We start from the raw sequence: 19,099 nt of genomic DNA, 5'->3' as shown, positions 1-19,099 counted from the left end.
GTTACATCTATTGTGTGTGGACCGTTGTTGCTTGAGTGAAATGGATGACATAAAAATGCATCACCGGGTTTTATAATCTTCGTCATTTGACTGCTTGGCACATTTGTAAAGGCAAATACTAATAGCTTGCAAATCTTGTGACAGAGAACACCAGTTATGGCCTTCGTCATAAGCTACTTTTGGCTAGCTAAGACAAGACACAATGTGAGGCTTTGTGTCTCAGGGAAGGAACATGTTTCTCTGGCAAGCACCTGGTTTGTACACAGAGTCATCCAAGCGAAAACATAAGACTACAAATTCTAAGCTAGGTTTTATTAGGCTCTTCTACCATTTCAGTCTTTTCTCTCAGTTCATACCCAATTGCGTTCCATACGTTAGGGGCTCCATTCATATCAAGTTAAGTCAAGGCATCTCGACTGACTACATCGATGTCAAGTTTGACTATCATCAGCTCTGACATCACAGTTCCAAAGCAAGGCTGTGTGAGAAAGATCACAAAAGTGACAGTAAAGGCTTCTACATTGTTACAAAAAACGTTCTAATATAAATACTGTTCTTTTCAGCCTTGGAACTCATTGAGGTATACCACTATAATGGTGTCTACTGGTATGTGATGGATTCTATTGGTGGGATGTTAAATCCTATTGGAAAAATGCCCAAAACACACTACAAAAAGTAATTTTGTAATGGTTTTACTGGAAAAAGCGTCATTTAAAAAACAAATATTTTTCAGTCATATGAACCTCCACAGGGCTTTGAACCACCTGGTTGGAGAAGGGCTTGGTGGGAGCTCATGGTTCTTCAGTTTTAAAAACAGCTCAAATGTCAGCCTATCACATCCAGCAGTGCACCATGGGTGAGCGTAACTTCAGCCTCTGGCAGTGCTCTACAAACAGACTGAGGGAAAACTGTCTGAAAGGCACAGTAAGTTACAATGATGCAAAACAGCTTAATGATGTTACATAAACTGATTTACCACAAATCGCTGTAAACGAGATTGTCACATTTACTTTGAAGAGTTAGTTCACACACACACAAAAATTGTGTGTTGTTCCAAACCTGTATGGGTTTCTTTCTTCCATTGAACACCAAATTAGATATTTTGAACAATGTTGGTAACCAAACAGTTGACGGTAGCCATTGACTTCCATAGTATGGGAAAAAAAAAAAATACTCAATAGTCAATGGCTACCATCAACTGTTTGGTTACCAACATTCTTCAGAATAACTTCTTTTGTGTTCAATTGAGGAAAGAAAATCATACAGGTTGTGTGAGTAAATGACAGAATTTTTGGGTCAACTTTCCCTTTAAAGACTTAAGTTTCATACATTTTGTCTCTGCATTATACAGTATCACTCTCTATTGTTATTCCAACATACTATCAAGAGTCTCACTTGATAATCTAATAACAAATGACAGTGCACACTCTTTGTTGTTTAGTAAAGTTTTTAGATTTGGATATTCAAATTTGTATGTTTGTTCGACAAGTTTACATTTTACAGAGGAAATATTACTGTACACGTGAAGAACTTTACAATGCCATTGCTTTTGTAATATACTGTGTATATAACAACCTGCAGTTCACGTAGTGCAACCAAATTCAAAAGACACTTCATCATCAGGCAAAGGAATATAGACCAGACACTTTAAAGGTTGTTGCATCCCTATCAGAGAGAGAGAGAGCAAGATTCTGACATCATGTATTTCAGCTGAGTCGTTTCACCAAACATAGCACAGTCCATAAAGACTCTTCATTCATGTGAATATTTTTGCATTTACAGCATTATGCCAAACACATTCCTCATTCACAACACCAACCAGAGCACTTGAACATCTTTCAAAGGAAATAGCATGTTAATGTCAGTTACTTTAAATACAAAACTCTGCTATTGGACTCAGCCTAAGCCCTTGTGCATTAGGACAGTACATTTATAACTTAACATTAACAGCAATGCATACAAAAAAAAAAAGTTACATGAGCTTAAAGCCAGTTTTCTAAAAAGGACTCTATACATCAGAAGATACTTCCATGCCTTGATTTATGGAGAGCCGGGGGAGGCTGGGCAGACAGATGATGTTTAACACTATAATTTTGCATATACGGCATACAACAGGGAAAGAGGGTTTGCATACAATAAATATTCTGGAATAACTACAGCCAATTACTGCTTTTTAGAGACCTGAAACCAAGGGTCGATCTCGTGAAGAAATTTCCAGGACATAATTCACCTCAAAATCAAAGGAAAGCAAAATAAGAAATTATATTTTGCATTAACAAAATGAAGCTTGATACAATAATTTTGTTTCAAATAACATCCATGAATAAATACTACCATGATGTTTTCTTGATGGTCAATTTAAATCTTAGACTTAAAAGTAGGCTTCACTTCCTTTTAGCAAAACATATTCTCTCGATGTTTTTCCTTTAAATTTTGGGGGGAAAAACAACCCAGAAATTTCTTAACAAATTAACCCTAACCTTCTTTATAACAAAAGAAAAAGAACAAACAACACAACAATATCAACAGCAGACTATGACCTCTGTGACACGGACATGGAATCATTTGAATCATCCAGTGACATCATGCAAAGGGAGATTTATTTTTTTTTGTCTACTTGGAATAACATTTGATGAGATCTCAAGTCACTGCAACACTCTCCCTTTAAGAAAAAAGTCCCTACGAGAGCTGGTTTGATAGCTAATCGTCTTTACCGTATGGCTTAATTCCAGTAGTATAGACTGCAACGATGAGCACAGAGTTAGCGGGAGATGACAGGGAGAGCGGTTTGTCATGTGATGATTGGTTACTTCCAAGATGGAGTAAAATTCCTTTTAGTGGTTAGCCTTCATCAATTAAAAAGTCCAAGACAAGGAACTGATCTTAATGAATAGATGAGTTTGACAAGAAGACAGCATATTAGGACTGAAAAGCACGAGCAGAATAATATAATATCATGAGCAAAAAGAAATGTCACCGTGACATTAGGCCGATTCTGGAAAGGGCTCTGTAGTGTATGTGAAGAGAAAGCAGGAAAGGAGAGGTGGATCTCTGCAGGGACATCTCTTGTCTGACATACTGCTGGCTCTGACACGCTGAAGTCGATCAACAGTGCTGGGTTTCCTCTTAAAGCTCGATCCTCAAGTCCAGCAGAAGTTTAGCGCGCTATGGGCTGGAAAGCATTTGCTGTACAAACAGGCAAAAGCCTCCTTTGTGTCTTGAGTTGCATGGCTTGCGGTGCATTAGTATTGCTTTCCTGTTCCCTTCCTGGGGGAGTGAGACACGGAGACCTGAGAGACAACGCTGAACTGTTTCTGCAGATCTGTACATCCACCACTGTATCTTCTGTAACTTTAAGAGGAGGTTTAGGAGTGTTTGTCAACGAATGGACGCAGTGCTCAGAAGTCAATAAAGACTAAGCCCGATTTAGTTATTCTGGATGAACAAATGGAGTTGATGAATAAGGGGTCAGATGGATCCTGACTTGACAACATTAAATTGAGCTGGTTTAAAACTGATTGTATAAGGCGTTTGGAGCTCTTTTGGCTTCAAATGCTGAGAATGAAGAACATGACACTAAATATGAACCTTTAAGTGGTTCAAAAACAATTCTGTAGGTAATGTTCAAGACTTTTTAATACACTTCTATGGTTGACCTTCTCCGAGTCTCTAAGTCTGACTGGACACGTTTATCTCAGTTCCATGATTTTAAAAAGTTAGTACGTTTCTTCATTCATTTGCCATTTGGTAGACAAGACAGAGTACAAACTGATGAAAAAAAATTCTCCTTGAGCAACTCAAGTTTAAGGGCCTTATGGCCAAAATGGCTGAAGATGGCTGAAGGCCAAAATGTCAACGAAGAAAGATTGTAATCATTAGGTCTCCTACTTCAGCCTTGGTGAGGCCACTTTAGCTCAGCCACTGCCAGTTTTTGTATTTGTAGATGGATGAGTTTGCATGGGTAGAATAAACCAGCACTCAAATGTGCTTGGTGGGTTATGAAAGCTCAAAACCAGTGTTCATGCTGATTGCGTAGCGGAGTTTGTCTCTGAGGATGCTCTTCTTGCTGTAGTTGGGCAGCTTGAGCAGGTTGAAACAAGTGGAGGATGTAGGGAGGCGACCACCTGGCTCCTTCTTACGAATGGTAAAAAAGCCACGCAGAACGCTACCTAAAGTGTCGCCTGTGTCCTGCGTATGCAATCAAACACAAAGAAGCATGATGAACAAGCTACACAATCTTTGCAGAACAATGTATGGAATAAGAAGATGGGGTGATGTCTAACCTGATCATCTGACACTTCCACGCAACGGATGGAGAAAGGGGGTTTGAGGTAGGCAAATCCAAGCAGAGGAGGTCTTGAGCAGCTGGTGACAAACTGAGGAGTAATACGGACACATTATAGATGGTACCAAACCTTGAAATAACCCAAATAAAACCTTCAAGATGTGTTAAGTATTACCTTCAAGAACATGGCTCTTTCCTCAGGGGAAAAGTCACTGGAGAGAATGTCCCACAGCCAAAGAATGACTCTGTGGCTGCTATGGAAACCTCCATAGTACACAGTGTGCTTCCTGGGAGAGACAGAAAATCACATGCATCATTTTGAGTAACCTTTTTAAGACAGCATGTGATCACTAGTGCTACATGTGGACATTGTTAAAATTTCAGTGCTGACCGTGGGAAAGATCTGCACAGTGGTTATAATCGTGGTGAAATGTGTTCAACTTTGTGCTTGTATGGGCTAGCGGAAGTATTTTAAGATATTTGAACAAATCCGTGAGAAATAAAAGATGATTTAAATAATACAATTAAAAAACCAGGGACCAAAAATAATACAATTTTATTTCAGAATAGGGGTGTTGCAATATACCGGTACTGATGATAACCATGATATTTACAGAAATTAAACATAGACCATTACGTTAATCATTATCGTTGTTTTAACACTATGCATATAACCATAAAGTAAATAACTGAGCACCTATAACTATCTGGCTGACACACTAACATAGTAGGTGGCAGTATAGCACATTCAAAGGTGCCGTTTTTGTGTTTGAACATGATGTGTGTGTACATCTGACTAGTGTATTTAGTACATTTACATAAAGAAGCAATGAAAAAGCAGCGCCCTGGAATGCAAAAGTGCAATCTGTGTGAATGGCCTTAACTCTAGTTGCCACCCCTCAAAAAACTGAAAAAATAAGACAACAATGCAGTGTATAGCTACTACTGCTGCACAAAATCATGTCTTGGATGACAGAAAAAAGGAAGACATTCTACACACAGCTTAAAAAAAAAAAAAAGCTAGCTCATCAGTGTGAATGTTTTTTTGGATTCTGTAAAAAAAAAAAAAAAAAAAGTGGTGTTAGACATCCTAGTCTTCAGGAAGTTCTTTTGGTACACTTTTGTACAGTTATGGTTACTAACTCTCTCTTCACCTCCCTACACTCCTGTAATTCATCAGTTAAAAAAGGGAGAACATAAAATTAGCTTTAGAGCATTTTTTATTTATGTAATAATGTTATTGTGAAACATGCCCGCAATAATTGTGTAGTGAAAATGCATTCAAGATGCTTCCAGCCTTGTTGACTATATAGAGAGCAACGTAGGTTTGATGCACTGCATCATTCTTAGTTTTTATTGCAAACCAACAAACTGATATGCAAAAAACCCTTCTAGGCCATTGTTAAGATGTGCAGACTCACTTGAGATCATCCAGGTCTATCTCAGCGTTGTCTCCAGAGATGAGCCTCTGGACCTCAGGGGTGGAGAACATGTGCAGCCACTCTGGGTTGATGATGCTGCGGAAGCCCCTGATGAATGCGGCCGTCTGCTCCTTGATCTGGGTGTGCATGCGGAAATGGGCCATCAGGTGGATGTAGCTGATCCTGGAGGATGGTTAGCAAAAAACATAAACAGTGCGTTTCAACTTTTTTGTTCTTAAAGGTTAATGACAAAACATGAAGTGAAAAACAATCTTCTACTGTGTCCTATTCTAAGCTCGCTGACAGAAGAGAATCCAATTGTGAGAGAACAATAGGTTTAAATAGATAAGTTAAGTATTTGTCTGTGGTTGCAAATCCCTAATTGCTTTTTGAACCGCTCTGCTACCAATACTAATTTGTTTTTTCATCGGGTCATTTCTTCTTCTTGAAATGAATGTGAATAGGAGGCAGTACTGCCACGAACATTTTATTTACACTTGACCGAAGAGACAAAATGAACTCACTTGTTTTCATTAGTGACAGGCATGGTCTTTCCACCAGGTATTAGCTCATGGCAGACTAACTGTGAAGAGACAACGAAAGTGCGCTTATGAGAGAATGAGGAAAGCCGATAGCGTCAGAAGAACCAACAAAATTGATTCAGCATTTCAGCTGAAACAAAAGTTGCTTACCTGCCCCATCACCTCTTCATCATAAGACAAAGTCAGACCCAGATCACTGACGTCCCCATCATAACGCTGAAAAATCAAATCAATAAGCGGTCATGGATATTACTACAAGATCAAAACGAATTTGAAACAAACTCTGAAGAAAACAGCCTGATTTTTATTTTATTTCATTAATTAGTTATATAACAAACATACATTTAAGATTAAAGATGGGTATATCAGTTGCCTGTAATGCTACATTGTCAGATTTGGTGACCCTGCTGTTTGTGTGCAGCTGTTGGTATCGGAACAAAATGCTTTTTAGGGTATGAAACAAGAGGATTTGACATCACTAGAGTGAATTTGAGTAAAAATGTAAAGCCATTTTGCATTAAAAAAAAATAAAAATAGAGAGCAGTAACTTCTAATATTGCCTTGTCGGATTTGGTTACTGTAGCTGTATATCTGCAACTGTTCATGCCAGACCAAAATGCTTTTAGTGGTATGAAACAGAGAAGGTTAGACATCACCAGAGTAAATCTAGGTGACATTAAAGGCATTGTGTGTGAAATAAATTGGATTAACCGATTTAGGTAACAGATTTTGGTAATGTCAAATGCTTCTTTGTCAGATTTGTCGACCCTGCTGTTTATGTGCAGCTTTTTGCATTAGACCAAAATGTGTTTTAAACCAAAAGAGATTGGACATCACCAAATTGAATTTAAAAAACCCATTCTGTGTGGAATAGAGAGGGGTAACAGATTTCGGTAACTCCTAATGCTATGTTGTCATATTTGGTAACCCTGGTGTATATCTGCAGCTGTTCAAATCAGAACATTACGCTTTTTAGGATATAAAATAAAAATGTTTAGACATCAATAGAGTGAATTTGGTACTTAAAGCTATTCTAGATGAGGGTAACAGATTTCATTAACATCTAATGTTGCCGGTAACAAATCAAATACAAAATATTTTGTATTTGATTTGTTACCTGTAAATACTATGTTTGTTTGCATAATAATAAAAAAAAACAAAAAAAAAAACATCTAATGTTGCCCTGTCAGATTTGGAGACACTGCTGTCTGTGTGCAGCTGTTCACAACAGACCAAAATGTGTTTGGGGTATGAAACAGAGGAGATTAGAAATCACCAAAGAGAATTTGGGTATAACATAATAGTTCAAATCTTTCCAAACTGTGTACGAATGTTGTAGTAGTCACACTGGCACTGACCTTAATGGAGGTGAGGTTTTTGTAGAACTCTGAATCAAGAGAAGGCAGCTCATCTATGGAGCTGTAGAAGGTGCTGTGATGGTGACCTAAAACCTGACTGAGAAAAAAAGAAGCGAATGGCACGTCCACTACTATGCCTTCATACATGGCCTTTCCAAGCATCTTTCCAACAAATTCATACAGCTGAAGGTGGTTCTCGTGGATGCTGGAGGTTGGGGAGGGATATAATCTCTCATTCCCACTGGTGGTCTGAAAGAGATAGATTGCTGATTTTTAGTGGCAAAGTAAGGTAGGTGTTATGATTGTCTGCAGCCTTTAGCTTTTAGAGAGCAGTGTATACCTTAAACAGATTGAGCGCTGGGTTGAAAACCTTCTTGATGATCTCTTCTAAGAACTCTTTAAACACACCGTCCTGGTCAATTCCAGCCTCATCCACACCTAAATCATTCACAAACTTCACTCGGATCACTCCCTTAATGGAGTTGACAGGCAGACGCCGCAGTTGATCATAACCATCCTATGGAGATAAGGGAAAACATTATTATTTTTCTTAGTTTACATTTGTGACCCTGGACCACAAAACCAGTCTTACGTCGCTGGGGTATATTTGTAGCAATAGCCAAAAATACATTGTATGGGTCAAAATTATAAATTTTTCTTTTATGCCAAAAATCATTAGGATATTAAGTAAAGATCATGTTCCATGAAGATATTTAGTAAATTTCTTACCGTAAATGTATAAAAACTTCATTTTTGATTAGTAATATGCATTGCTAAGAGCTTCATTTGGACAACTTTAAAGGCGATTTTCTCAATATTTAGATTTTTTTGCTCCCTCAGATTCCAGATTTTCAAATAGTTGTATCACGGCAAAATATTGTCCGATCCTAACAAACCATACATCAATGGAAAGCTTATTTATTCAGCTTACAGATGATGTATAAATCTCAATTTAAATTGACACTTAAGACTGGCCACATTTATGCATTTGGAAGACGCTTTTATTCAAAACGACTTACATTGCATTCAACGTATACTTTTTATTAGTTTGCTAATAGACGTAATACACATTATGTTCATTGTGTATCAGTATTTGAGAATGATGAAACAGCCAGTACCTCCAACATGCGTGAGCGGCGAATGGTTATATGAGTCACATGGGGAGAGGCGGAGCTTGTTTCCACCAATCCTAGAGTCTCCTTCTCTTTTGTCACGATGTTACGGAACAACAGCACCCTCTGTGACAAAAGCAAATCCGTACATTTTGACATTTTGTTTTGAAAGATAAAATGACGATGGATTCTTTATGAAAGGAAGACTGAATCTTTGTATGATCTGTTATGACCCATGAGCATTAATAATCTTCCGTTTTGAGTGTGATTCTCACATTTTTGTGTGGGATGACATGAGGGATGTACTGAAGTAGCAGCTGTGCTCTTTTTTTGCCTTTCTCCAGCTCTTGAAACAACAGGCTGGGCTTCAGGTCCCTGCGTTACACATACAGAGAAAAGAAAACAAATGAGACCTATTTTGTAAGCCGGGTTATTTTTTTTTCCCCTATATGAGAATAATGATCAGTAATTTGCTTCTGAATGGACCCAGCTCCAACTATAAAGTAAAACCAGAAAATAATTTGACTCAAATATATACAGCATGTGAGGCTGACACACTTGCGGAGCCAGTGATCTTCAGGTGTGAATCTCCTACGACAGTCCCGCTCATACAGAACCATGAGCCAGCCGTGAACACTGTGGAATAAGTCCAGCTTCTCTCCTTTGGCATTCTCTGAAACAAATGAATGACCACACAAAGAAAGCACATTATCGCTGCCTCCATACGCAGATGGTTCAAAACAACTGTGGTTTATCTAAATGAAGCTGCAAAAAGAGAACAGGGCTTGAGAAAAGAATGCATACACATAAAAAAGTCCCTTGTTGTAGAAACACACACAAGGGCTAAATAATAGCCCCTCACCTAAAATACCATCCCAGTTCATCTTGTAAACGAATGTGTTGAGGAACGAGGAGATGGTAACAAGCTCTTCCATTTTAAAAGAAATCTGTTCCTCATACACCTCTATATCATCCAGAATCCTGTAATAAAAAAAGAAAACATGCAAATTCACTGCCATCTGTAATATATTTCTTTAATTTTCAAATCAATGATTCACTCAAACTGTTATTCTGATAGATTAATTTCTAGTGAAAAAATGTAATGCATAAATAAACATATCAATATATAATTCAAATAAATGACCAGTGAACTATACAGCACTTACGTGATGAGATGTCTGGAGCAGTCACAGAAGAGCATCAGCATGGCCAGAAGCTGTTTGGACTCTTCCGTGTCATTATTGAGACATTCCAGGAAGAGTCGGAGCCCCCCCTGAGGGCCTAGCTCACAGATGAATGCCCACAGCTTGGGCAGCAACTCATCCAGATATGTCAGTCCTGGAACCAGAGTTTAATTTGAAACATAAAATCAAGATCAACAACAATATTAAACAAATTTACGACACACAATATTTCAAGGACCAAGAATTATTTTGTTGTTTCACTGGACGCTACTCTACAGTGGTTTTGGATATACCCTACAAACAACTAATATTCTGCAAAAACATCTGATACAAGTATAAACCTTTTTTCCAGGATGAGGATAAAACTAGTGTTTGAAGCTTGTGTGAATGTGCATTCATAGGTGTGTAAACAGTATAGACTTCATAAATGGTTTCATATGAAAAGCACGTACCTGTGAGAATCTGCAGGCGGATCTGCGTGAGTGTAGTGAGGGCCGTCTGATACAGCACACAAATACTGCACACCTTCTGGACCTCAGCCGAGTCCACACGCTTCCCTCCGACCGGTTTCAGGATGTTCCGCACAGATGCAGACTTCTGGAACGCTCGCTTGAACAGATCTATACGTGCAGACAGTTTAACAAGGGTTCCTCAGTGAAACACAGGATGAAGAGAGACCTTATGACTTGCAACACATAGTACTGTTTTACTGCTGTTAACTTTGTATCCTTGGTTTAACCAGGGAAAGAGCACTTAAAACAGACTCAGAGACAGCAGCGTGGCATTCTTTAGACCAACCTTTTTTACTCCAAGGGCCCCAATTTATAAAGACAATATTTGAAGGCCCCTCAAGATATTTCTGATACTACTGTTATTGTTTACAGAAACCAGTATAAACAATACATTAAAAATATTTAAATAAAATAATTAATTTCCATAATCACAATAACTTAAAAGTAATGCATTGCTGCCACACAAATATCATTAAAACAATATTTTCTCATAATAACAAGATGTTATTTTGTTAAAACAACATTTTTTTTTTTGTAAAATGAAATTTTTTCTTGTAACAACTAAATATTTTGTCATAAAGATGATATGTTTTTCACATTAAAGAAGATATTATATATCGTTGTTAAAACTACACATCTCATTTGATCGCGTGAGGCAGCAATGCGTCACCGTAATAACTGAATGATCTTCATGGTTTACTTTTTTTTTTTAACAACTGTGAATTTACATGACTCGTCTAGTTTGTGATGACAGGGATTTTAAAATGTTTTTATTTCCAAACAGCAATTTCCACCCAATAAAAGCATTATAGAGCTTGACAGAATTTGCATTAATTTTTCAAATACGTGTTAAAATAATATTAGGGTTTTTTTGTTTTTTTTTACCATTTTTAATGGAATTAATTAAAATATGAAGAAACAGGATTGACTTTAAGCTATTTTAGCACATTTTAAACCTTGTTTTGTCTTATTTAAAATAATGTTAAAGGTCCCATAACATGCTGCTTTTTGGATGCTTTTATATAGGCCTAAGTGGTCCCTAATAATGTATCTGAAGTGTCTTTCCCGAAATTCAGCCTTGGTGCAGAATTTAAGCCACTATGAGCCAGTCCCACAATGAGCTTTCCTTAGGACGTGCCATTTCTGTGTCTGTAGCTTTAAATGCTAATGAGGGGGAGAGAGGCGGGGTAAGGTGAAGGGTGGGGGTGTGGCCTTAACCAGCTTGCGCTACCATGCGCTAATGTTGACAGTGGATGTATCGCAATGGCTCATAGACACACAGTAGTTCAAGCTTTTCAGTTTGACCCAGAATCTGATCCGGATGGAGAAGCACCGGATGAAGAAGTTGCAACTCAGCGGCTACAGCAGGACGTCTCCGAATGGTTAGTTTAAAATATTGTGTCTGGATATGGTACTTTAGTTGGTTTGTTTATGTATGCTATTACAGTTATTATCATGTAGCTAATGCTAGCCTAAGTTGTTGGCTTTTCATGTTGCTCTGATTTGCTACGGTTCTAAAGCTGTATTAGCATCTATATCAGTAATCTTTGTAGTTTAGAGAAGACTGTACTCTGGATAATTTTTTTAATGACAAAGTTGCCCATGTTCACGTATATTGAAGTCATGTTACACATGTTACACTTCATAGGCTCGGATGAAGGAACTAAAAAAATACTTCGGTGTTCATTTGTACATCCAAACACTGAGCAACTGTCATGCTTCGCTCATTTGCAAGCCATGATGTCTCTCGAGGAAAAAAAAATATTGCGCTCGCCTCGCACGGTAGTAGCTCATTTTCTCATGGGCGGACAAAGCAGAGAAAGGGGAGGTAACCTTTCCCCGTATGACGACATAAAGGGAAGATTCCAGATTGGGCATCTGAACTTTCATTTTCTCAAAGGCGAAGCAGGATACCCAGGGCTCGGTTTACACCTATCTCCATTTCTAGCCACTGGGGGACCATAGGCAGGCTAGGGGAACTCATATTAATGTTAAAAAACCTCATAAAGTGAAATTTTCATGCCATGGGACCTTTAAGCTATCTTGGAAGTGTGCAGAGGCCCTCTAGTGTGTCCTGGCCACACGTGATTGAGCACCACTGTGCAATCATCTACCAAATAACATTTTTTGTATGCATCCTGTAACAACAGAAATGTTTAGAAACTAGTTTAAAAATAGTTGTTTCTCACTTTTGACAGGCAGATTATTCTGTAATGAGCTTGGCAGAGGAGGGGGAGGTGGAGTGGGATCTTGAGTTTCAAGCTTTTTGCTGAGAACATCACAGAATAGAGTGCAGATCACTGGAACTCCCCACAGACACTGTAACTGTTTTGTTACCAGCGGCATAGACTCATTAAGCCTGAAGAGACCGCAGAGAAAGAAAAAAGAAAACAAGGGAGTGAAAGAGAAAGAACTGTTAATAGGATGACATAACAGAGAAAGCCAGAAAGTATAATCAATTGCTGTATTTTGTCAATATAACATTGACATACCCATAGTCAACTGTCTGGGAGAACCAGCCCAACACTGGGTGCCAGTGTGTGAGATTGGATTTCTTCTGAGACACATATCTCTGACAGTATGACAACATATCTGTCAGATCCCTGACAAAGTGACCTGCTTCCTGCTCTAGAACTTTTACATTAAAGTATCCCAGCTGAATGAGGTTACCTGGAAACAAAACATAGAGAGACGATGAGATAAATGATCGAGAAATTATAAACCAACAATGAAAATGGCCCAGCAGTGCAATTACATCCTAAGAATTGATACCGTTCACCAGTCCACCATTGTTCTGCGAATCGAATACACACTCCAAGAAGTGTGTTTAAAACACACATGCTTACCCAGTAAGCACAGAGTGTGGCTTCCTTCCAGACAAACACAGATATCCAAGCACTGCTCCTCTCGACTTAAAAACAAGACAAACTTGCGGAAAAGGTCATGGGTTTGGATGGTGACCATACACTGCAAAGAGCACAAATTCAGACAGGTGAAATCATATTCTCGCAATTTTTGTTTTGACTTTGTGTGTGCAAATCAGATGTTATTGTCTATCTGCATGTGTTTATTTCTTACATCTGGAGTGAGCGTGTTGAGGTGCGAGATGAATGCTGGAACAGACATGATGTGGAGAAGGAAAGACCTCAGCAGGTTGTCTGAGAAATGTGCAGCGATAACAGGCCTGAAACACACCAGAATCAAAAGCTCATCACATTATAGGTCACTTCACGGAAATAGAGCTTCTGATGTAATCAGACTGTGAGGTGTCTCAGAGAGCAAAGCCAGTTCTCATGGCAACCCGACCTGAGTGACAGCGTAAAAATGGCCGTGAGGGTTCCTTTGGAAAGGGAAGGTCTGGATCTTGCCAATCCGTTTGTAAGCAGAATCTGCAAACAGCAAAGATGTTGCACCAAAAATGTACATTTTGTTTTCACAAAAATAGTCAAAAGCAACTTATCCCAACATTGATCATAGTAAGAAATGTTTACTACTATTTTACAAATAGTTTATAAATCACACTAAAACATCATTTATTTTATGCTTTTCACATCAAATAAAAAACACTTTTTTATGTTTTTGAGAGAAGTTACAGTGTTAACAACATACTAAAATGTATTCAAATGATATACTACCAGCCTGTGACAAGATACTGATGAGTAGTACCTGAAGAACAGAGTAGAAGCCCTTCTGATTGAGATGTCCCATGATGTTCTCACAAATTCTGTTTAAAGCAGGCTTGAGGGCCTCTCCTTAAGAAAATAGAGAGGAACTTTTAGTAGGATTCTATGTATTTTAGCCTGTAAATCATCTCACCAGCTCTGATCACATGTGACACGAACCCTTCCCTCGGATGATTTTCCATGTCGATGTGTCAGTGAAGGTTATCAGCATTGTCAGATACAGCGTCACCAATTTATTATCCTGCAGTATGTCAGGCTGCAGAGAGAAACGGAAAGCAGGAAATAACAGGAAGCAATTTAAAAAGATATTCAACAAACATATCAGATGTGTATTAACTAAGATTATCACAAGGAAATACCTTCAGTTTTTTCAGAAATTCACATGAGACCCAGAGCACATCTTTGATCTGTTTCAGCCAGGGGATGGTGAGATCTTTTGAAAGGGCCAGGGATACATACCAAACCTAGAAAAGTAATAGTCTGTCACAACAATGCAAAATAGCAGAACTATTATAACGTACGATATGTGACCCTGGACCACAAAAACCTGTCTTAAGTCGCTGGGGTATATTTGTAGCAATAGCCAAAAATGCATTGTATGGGTCAAAATTATTGATTTTTCTTTTATGCCAAAAATCATTAAGACATTAAGTAAAGATATTTTGTACATTTCCTACTGTAAATATATCTAAACTTAATTTTTGATTAGTAATATGCATTGCTAAGAACTTCATTTGGACAACTTTAAAGGTGATTTTCTCAATATTTAGATTTCTTTGCACCCTCAGATTCCAGATATTCAAATAGCTGTCTCTCGGCCAAATATTGTCCTATCATAACAAAAGCTTATTTATTCAACTTTCAGATGATGTAAAAATCTCAATTTCGAAAAATTGGTTTTGTGGTCCAGGTCATACATACCATAAAGTATGTTTCAGTCATCGCTTGGTTAAAAACTTACTTTAGGTTCATTCTCCACATCCATGCTACTTAGTATGATTCTACACAGCTTCTCAAACCTCTGTGTAAGCGGAAAAAAAAACAATGCCAAAACACACAGTATTAAAAAAGTAACTAATCAAATCCTTTTCCTATAAAAATCTTTACATTACGTGATGCTCACCAACTTATCCTCCTTGCTCAATATAAATAATAATTTTCTAGCGATTTTGAAGATGGACAATGCATTTCTTTTTGTTGAACCTGCATCGCTGACTGCAATGAAGTCATCGACCTCTTTCCTGAAACAGAAAATGTGAAAAAGTGAACGCCATAAAATTAAAAGTAAAACTGAAATAAAAATAAATTAAAACTATTTAGAAATGTTAAAAAAAGGAAAATGAATAAAAATGACAAAAGCACTATTATTAAAAATCAACCTCAAGTTAAAATGAAAATTTAAAATTTAAAAACCAAATTCAAAATATTAAGTAAAATTAAAACAGTATACTAATAGTACTAAAATAACTTAGCTCAAACAAACAACTATTTTTTTTTTTTAAATAGGGTTATCATTATTCAAGATGTGTTCAAGTATTTTAACACAATTAGCACTTGATTTTCCTGCGTTGTTTTAGACCTAATTTTTACTTTCTTATCTCTAGCCAACAAAGTCAGCAAAGAGCTTTGACTGAATGGTTTGACTATTGCAAAGAATTTTTTCATTTCGGCCCTAACCTTATTTCTCTTTGCAGTCTGCAACGGCAGAGAAATCTTCTGACCAGAGCCTGGATTTGCGTGGCAGCTCTCTCTTTCTCTTTATAACCTTTCCTTTCCTCCCTTGCTATCCTGGCTTTATCCAGGAACTGGGATTTGGAGGTTTGGGTAGCGGTGAACATGTTTTCACTCCAAACTGTGGGTTAAACATTGTAAAATGTGTCATAGCCAGGAACAAAAATCTACATCACACCTGAGAGCAAACCCAAAGCAGAGGCTATGCATGCAAGTACAAACAAATTGGATTCAAAATTATTTTCAAGCCATCACATATTCAATCACAATTTCAAATCTATCTTACATAAACAAACACACACACACACACACACACACAAGTTACCTTGCCCTAATGTAGTGACTGGTAATACTTCTGCTTCCACAGGTCACATGAATACTATCACATATTCACACTTATTGTTCTGGACGTCCATTGGACTCTACAGAACAGACGAGTAGAAAGAGAAAATCAATAGCACTTCTTTAAAACAGCACAAATTTTCCATTGATTTAGGCACATAAGTCAAACGTTGTTGTATTAAAATAATTTATTACAATTACTCTGGAATGATATGTTATAAATAAAAGGAATATTTTACTTTGCTTTTTAAAATAAAAAACAGCTTTAGACACATCACAGATCACATAGCAGAAAGTGAAATCAAGACCAAGAGTTTCTGGCAGCATTATGAGACCAAAACAAGGCAGAGCCTTTATATCATCAAATCAAAAAGGAGGTGACACTTTGATTACACAACAGGATGAGCACTCTACGGAAACAGAATTAACATTGAACATCTAGTTTAAATTTGTAGAAAACTTACACCAAAATAAACACAGCGATCTGTGAATTAATTGTACCTACAGAGACAATAACATTCACACTAGCTATCCTGCTAGCAAATACTAACACAGTTGCAGCGTTTAGCGAGCTGGCAACGCTTGGGAAATGTTGTCACTTGATAAATGTGTTTCATATGAAAAGTAAAGAAAGTCTTTAGGGTTTTCTCGAAGGTTTCATTTACCTGAGCGCTTGAGAATAAATGGAAAACTGATGTAAACAAAAGAGCGACCCAGACGCCGCAGCTCTAATCCATGAACGGTGTAACCTCCTAATCCTTCCGGAGGAACATTTTCGATAAAGACAATCCGCATTCACACAAGAAATATGGCTCGTACTTTTTATTTGTCGTAGTGCATTGATATCGTTTCATTGTTGAAGCAATATTACACTGAACTATTTTAAACGTTTTAATTTGAGGTTTGGGACAGCAGGGACCTGGGATTTTGTACCAAGCGGAACTATTTGTGATACAGCTTGTCTTCTGTTGATGTACACATATTGAACATGTAAACATATATTGGGGACATGCAATAAACTACTTTTTTTATTATTATTATTGCATAAACAAGAACAGATTTTTTTATTCAAAATATATTTGTTAATGATTTGCTAAATTTGTCTTAAATTGTTTTGTTGTTTTTAGTAGTTGTGATATGTTGTTTTAAAGATATTTGGAGATATCACTAGGTGCTGGTCATATAATTAGAATATCATCAAAAGGGTGATTTATTTAACTAATTCCATTCAAAAAGTGAAACTTGTATATTATATTCATTCATTACACACAGACTGATATATTTCAAATGTTTATTTCTTTTAATTTTGATGATTAGAGCTTACAGCTCATGAAAGTCAAAAATCAGTATCTCAAAATATTAGAATATTTACATTTGAGTTTGAATAAATGACCATCCCTACAGTATAAATTCTGGGTATCTCTTGTTCTTTGAAACCACAATAATGGGGAAGACTGCTGACTTGGCAATGATCCAGAAGACGAACATTGACGCCTCCACAAAGAGGGTAAGTCACAGAAGGTCATTACTGAAAGGTGTGGCTGTTTACAGAGTGCTGTATCAAAGCATATTAAATGCAAAGTTGACTGGAAGGAAGAATTTGGGTAGGAAAAGGTGCACAAGCAACAGGGATGACTGCAAGCTTGAGAATACAGTCAAGCAAAGCCGATTCAAACACTTGTGAGAGCTTCACAAGGAGAGAACTGAAGCTGGAGTCAGTGCATCAAGAGTCACCACGCTCAAATGTCTTCAGGAAAAGGGCTACCAAGCCACTTCTGAACCAGAGACAACGTCAGAAGCATCTTAACTGGGCTGTGGAGAAAAGAACTGGACTGTTGCTCAGTGGTCCAAAGTCCTCTTTTCAGATGAAAGTAAATTTTACATTTCATTTGGAAATCAAGGTCCCAGAGTCTGAAGGAAGAGTGGAGGCACAGAATCCATGTTGCTTGAAGTCCAGTGTGAAGTTTCCACAGTCTGTGATGATTTGGGCTGCCATGTCATCTGCTGGTGTTGGTTCACTGTGTTTTCTGAAGTCCACAGTCAATGCAGCCATCTACCAGGAAATTTTAGAGCACTTCATGCTTCCTTCTGTTGACAAGCTTTATGGAGATGCAGATTTCATTTTCCAGCAGGACTTGGCACCTGCCCACACTGCCAAAGGTACCAAAAGCTGGTTCAATGACCATAGTGTTACTGTGCTTGATTGGCCAGCAAACTCGCCTGACCTGAACCCCATAGAGAATCTGTGGGGTATTGTCAAGAGGAAGATGAGAGACACCAGACCCAACAATACAGAAGAGCTGAAGGCCACTATCAGAGCAACCTGGGCTCTCATAACACCTGAGCAGTGCCACAGACTGATCGACTCCATGCCACGCCGCATTGCTGCAGTAATTCAGGCAAAAGGAGCCCCAACTAAGTATTGAGTGCTGTACATGCTCATACTTTTCATTTTCATACTTTTCAGTTGGCCAAGATTTCTAAAAATCCTTTCTTTGTATTGGTCTTAAGTAATATTCTAATTTTCTGAGATACTGAATTTGGGATTTTCCTTAGTTGTCAGTTATAATCATCAAAATTAAAAGAAATAAACATTTAAAATATATCAGTCTGTGTGTAATGAATGAATATAATATACAAGTTTCACTTTTTGAATGGAATTGGTGAAATAAATCAACTTTTTGATGATATTCTAATTATATGACCAGCGCCTGTATATCCTAAACGTATATATCCAAAAACATTTTATTATGGCATCTAAAAAGTGCCTGTGAACTGATGTCAACACTACTGATGCACCAATATTGGAAATCGTATCAGACACAAAGTTCGTTGTTAAATATAGAACCCCCAACACTCACAAATTATTTTATAGTTACAATCACAGGAAGTGAGAAAATGAAATAACAGGAGTCAGGACATTGGACAG

At 37.6% G+C, this 19,099-nt stretch overlaps 1 protein-coding gene across 2 annotated transcripts; it reads right to left on the bottom strand.

The window, feature by feature from the left end:
- Positions 1-1,436: 1,436 nt before the first annotated feature.
- On the bottom strand, positions 1,437-16,947 carry ube3b (ubiquitin protein ligase E3B). 2 transcript variants are annotated; one of them, XM_058777219.1, is made up of 27 exons: positions 16,836-16,947; positions 16,154-16,250; positions 15,775-15,949; positions 15,221-15,338; positions 15,059-15,118; positions 14,457-14,561; positions 14,257-14,353; positions 14,081-14,166; positions 13,721-13,803; positions 13,493-13,598; positions 13,261-13,381; positions 12,907-13,084; positions 12,604-12,773; positions 10,355-10,522; positions 9,885-10,056; positions 9,581-9,699; positions 9,277-9,391; positions 8,994-9,093; positions 8,725-8,844; positions 7,947-8,123; positions 7,607-7,855; positions 6,399-6,464; positions 6,231-6,289; positions 5,707-5,889; positions 4,461-4,572; positions 4,284-4,376; positions 1,437-4,188 (listed from the first exon to the last, which is right to left on the bottom strand). In XM_058777219.1, the coding sequence occupies exons 3-27, from the start codon at positions 15,933-15,935 to the stop codon at positions 3,997-3,999; spliced, it is 3,210 nt and encodes a 1,069-aa protein (XP_058633202.1). In that variant the 5' UTR covers positions 15,936-15,949; positions 16,154-16,250; positions 16,836-16,947; the 3' UTR covers positions 1,437-3,996. The 2 variants fall into 2 exon arrangements, with proteins under 2 accessions (XP_058633202.1, XP_058633203.1); XM_058777220.1 differs by lacking the exon at positions 16,836-16,947 and adding an exon at positions 16,635-16,671.
- Positions 16,948-19,099: the final 2,152 nt, after the last annotated feature.

Source organism: Onychostoma macrolepis, chromosome 05 (genome assembly GCF_012432095.1).
Source record: "Onychostoma macrolepis isolate SWU-2019 chromosome 05, ASM1243209v1, whole genome shotgun sequence".
NCBI classification, from domain to species: Eukaryota; Metazoa; Chordata; class Actinopteri; order Cypriniformes; family Cyprinidae; genus Onychostoma; species Onychostoma macrolepis.
The sequence above is the reverse complement of the archived record's forward strand: the minus strand, read 5'-3'. Positions and strand labels throughout refer to the sequence as shown.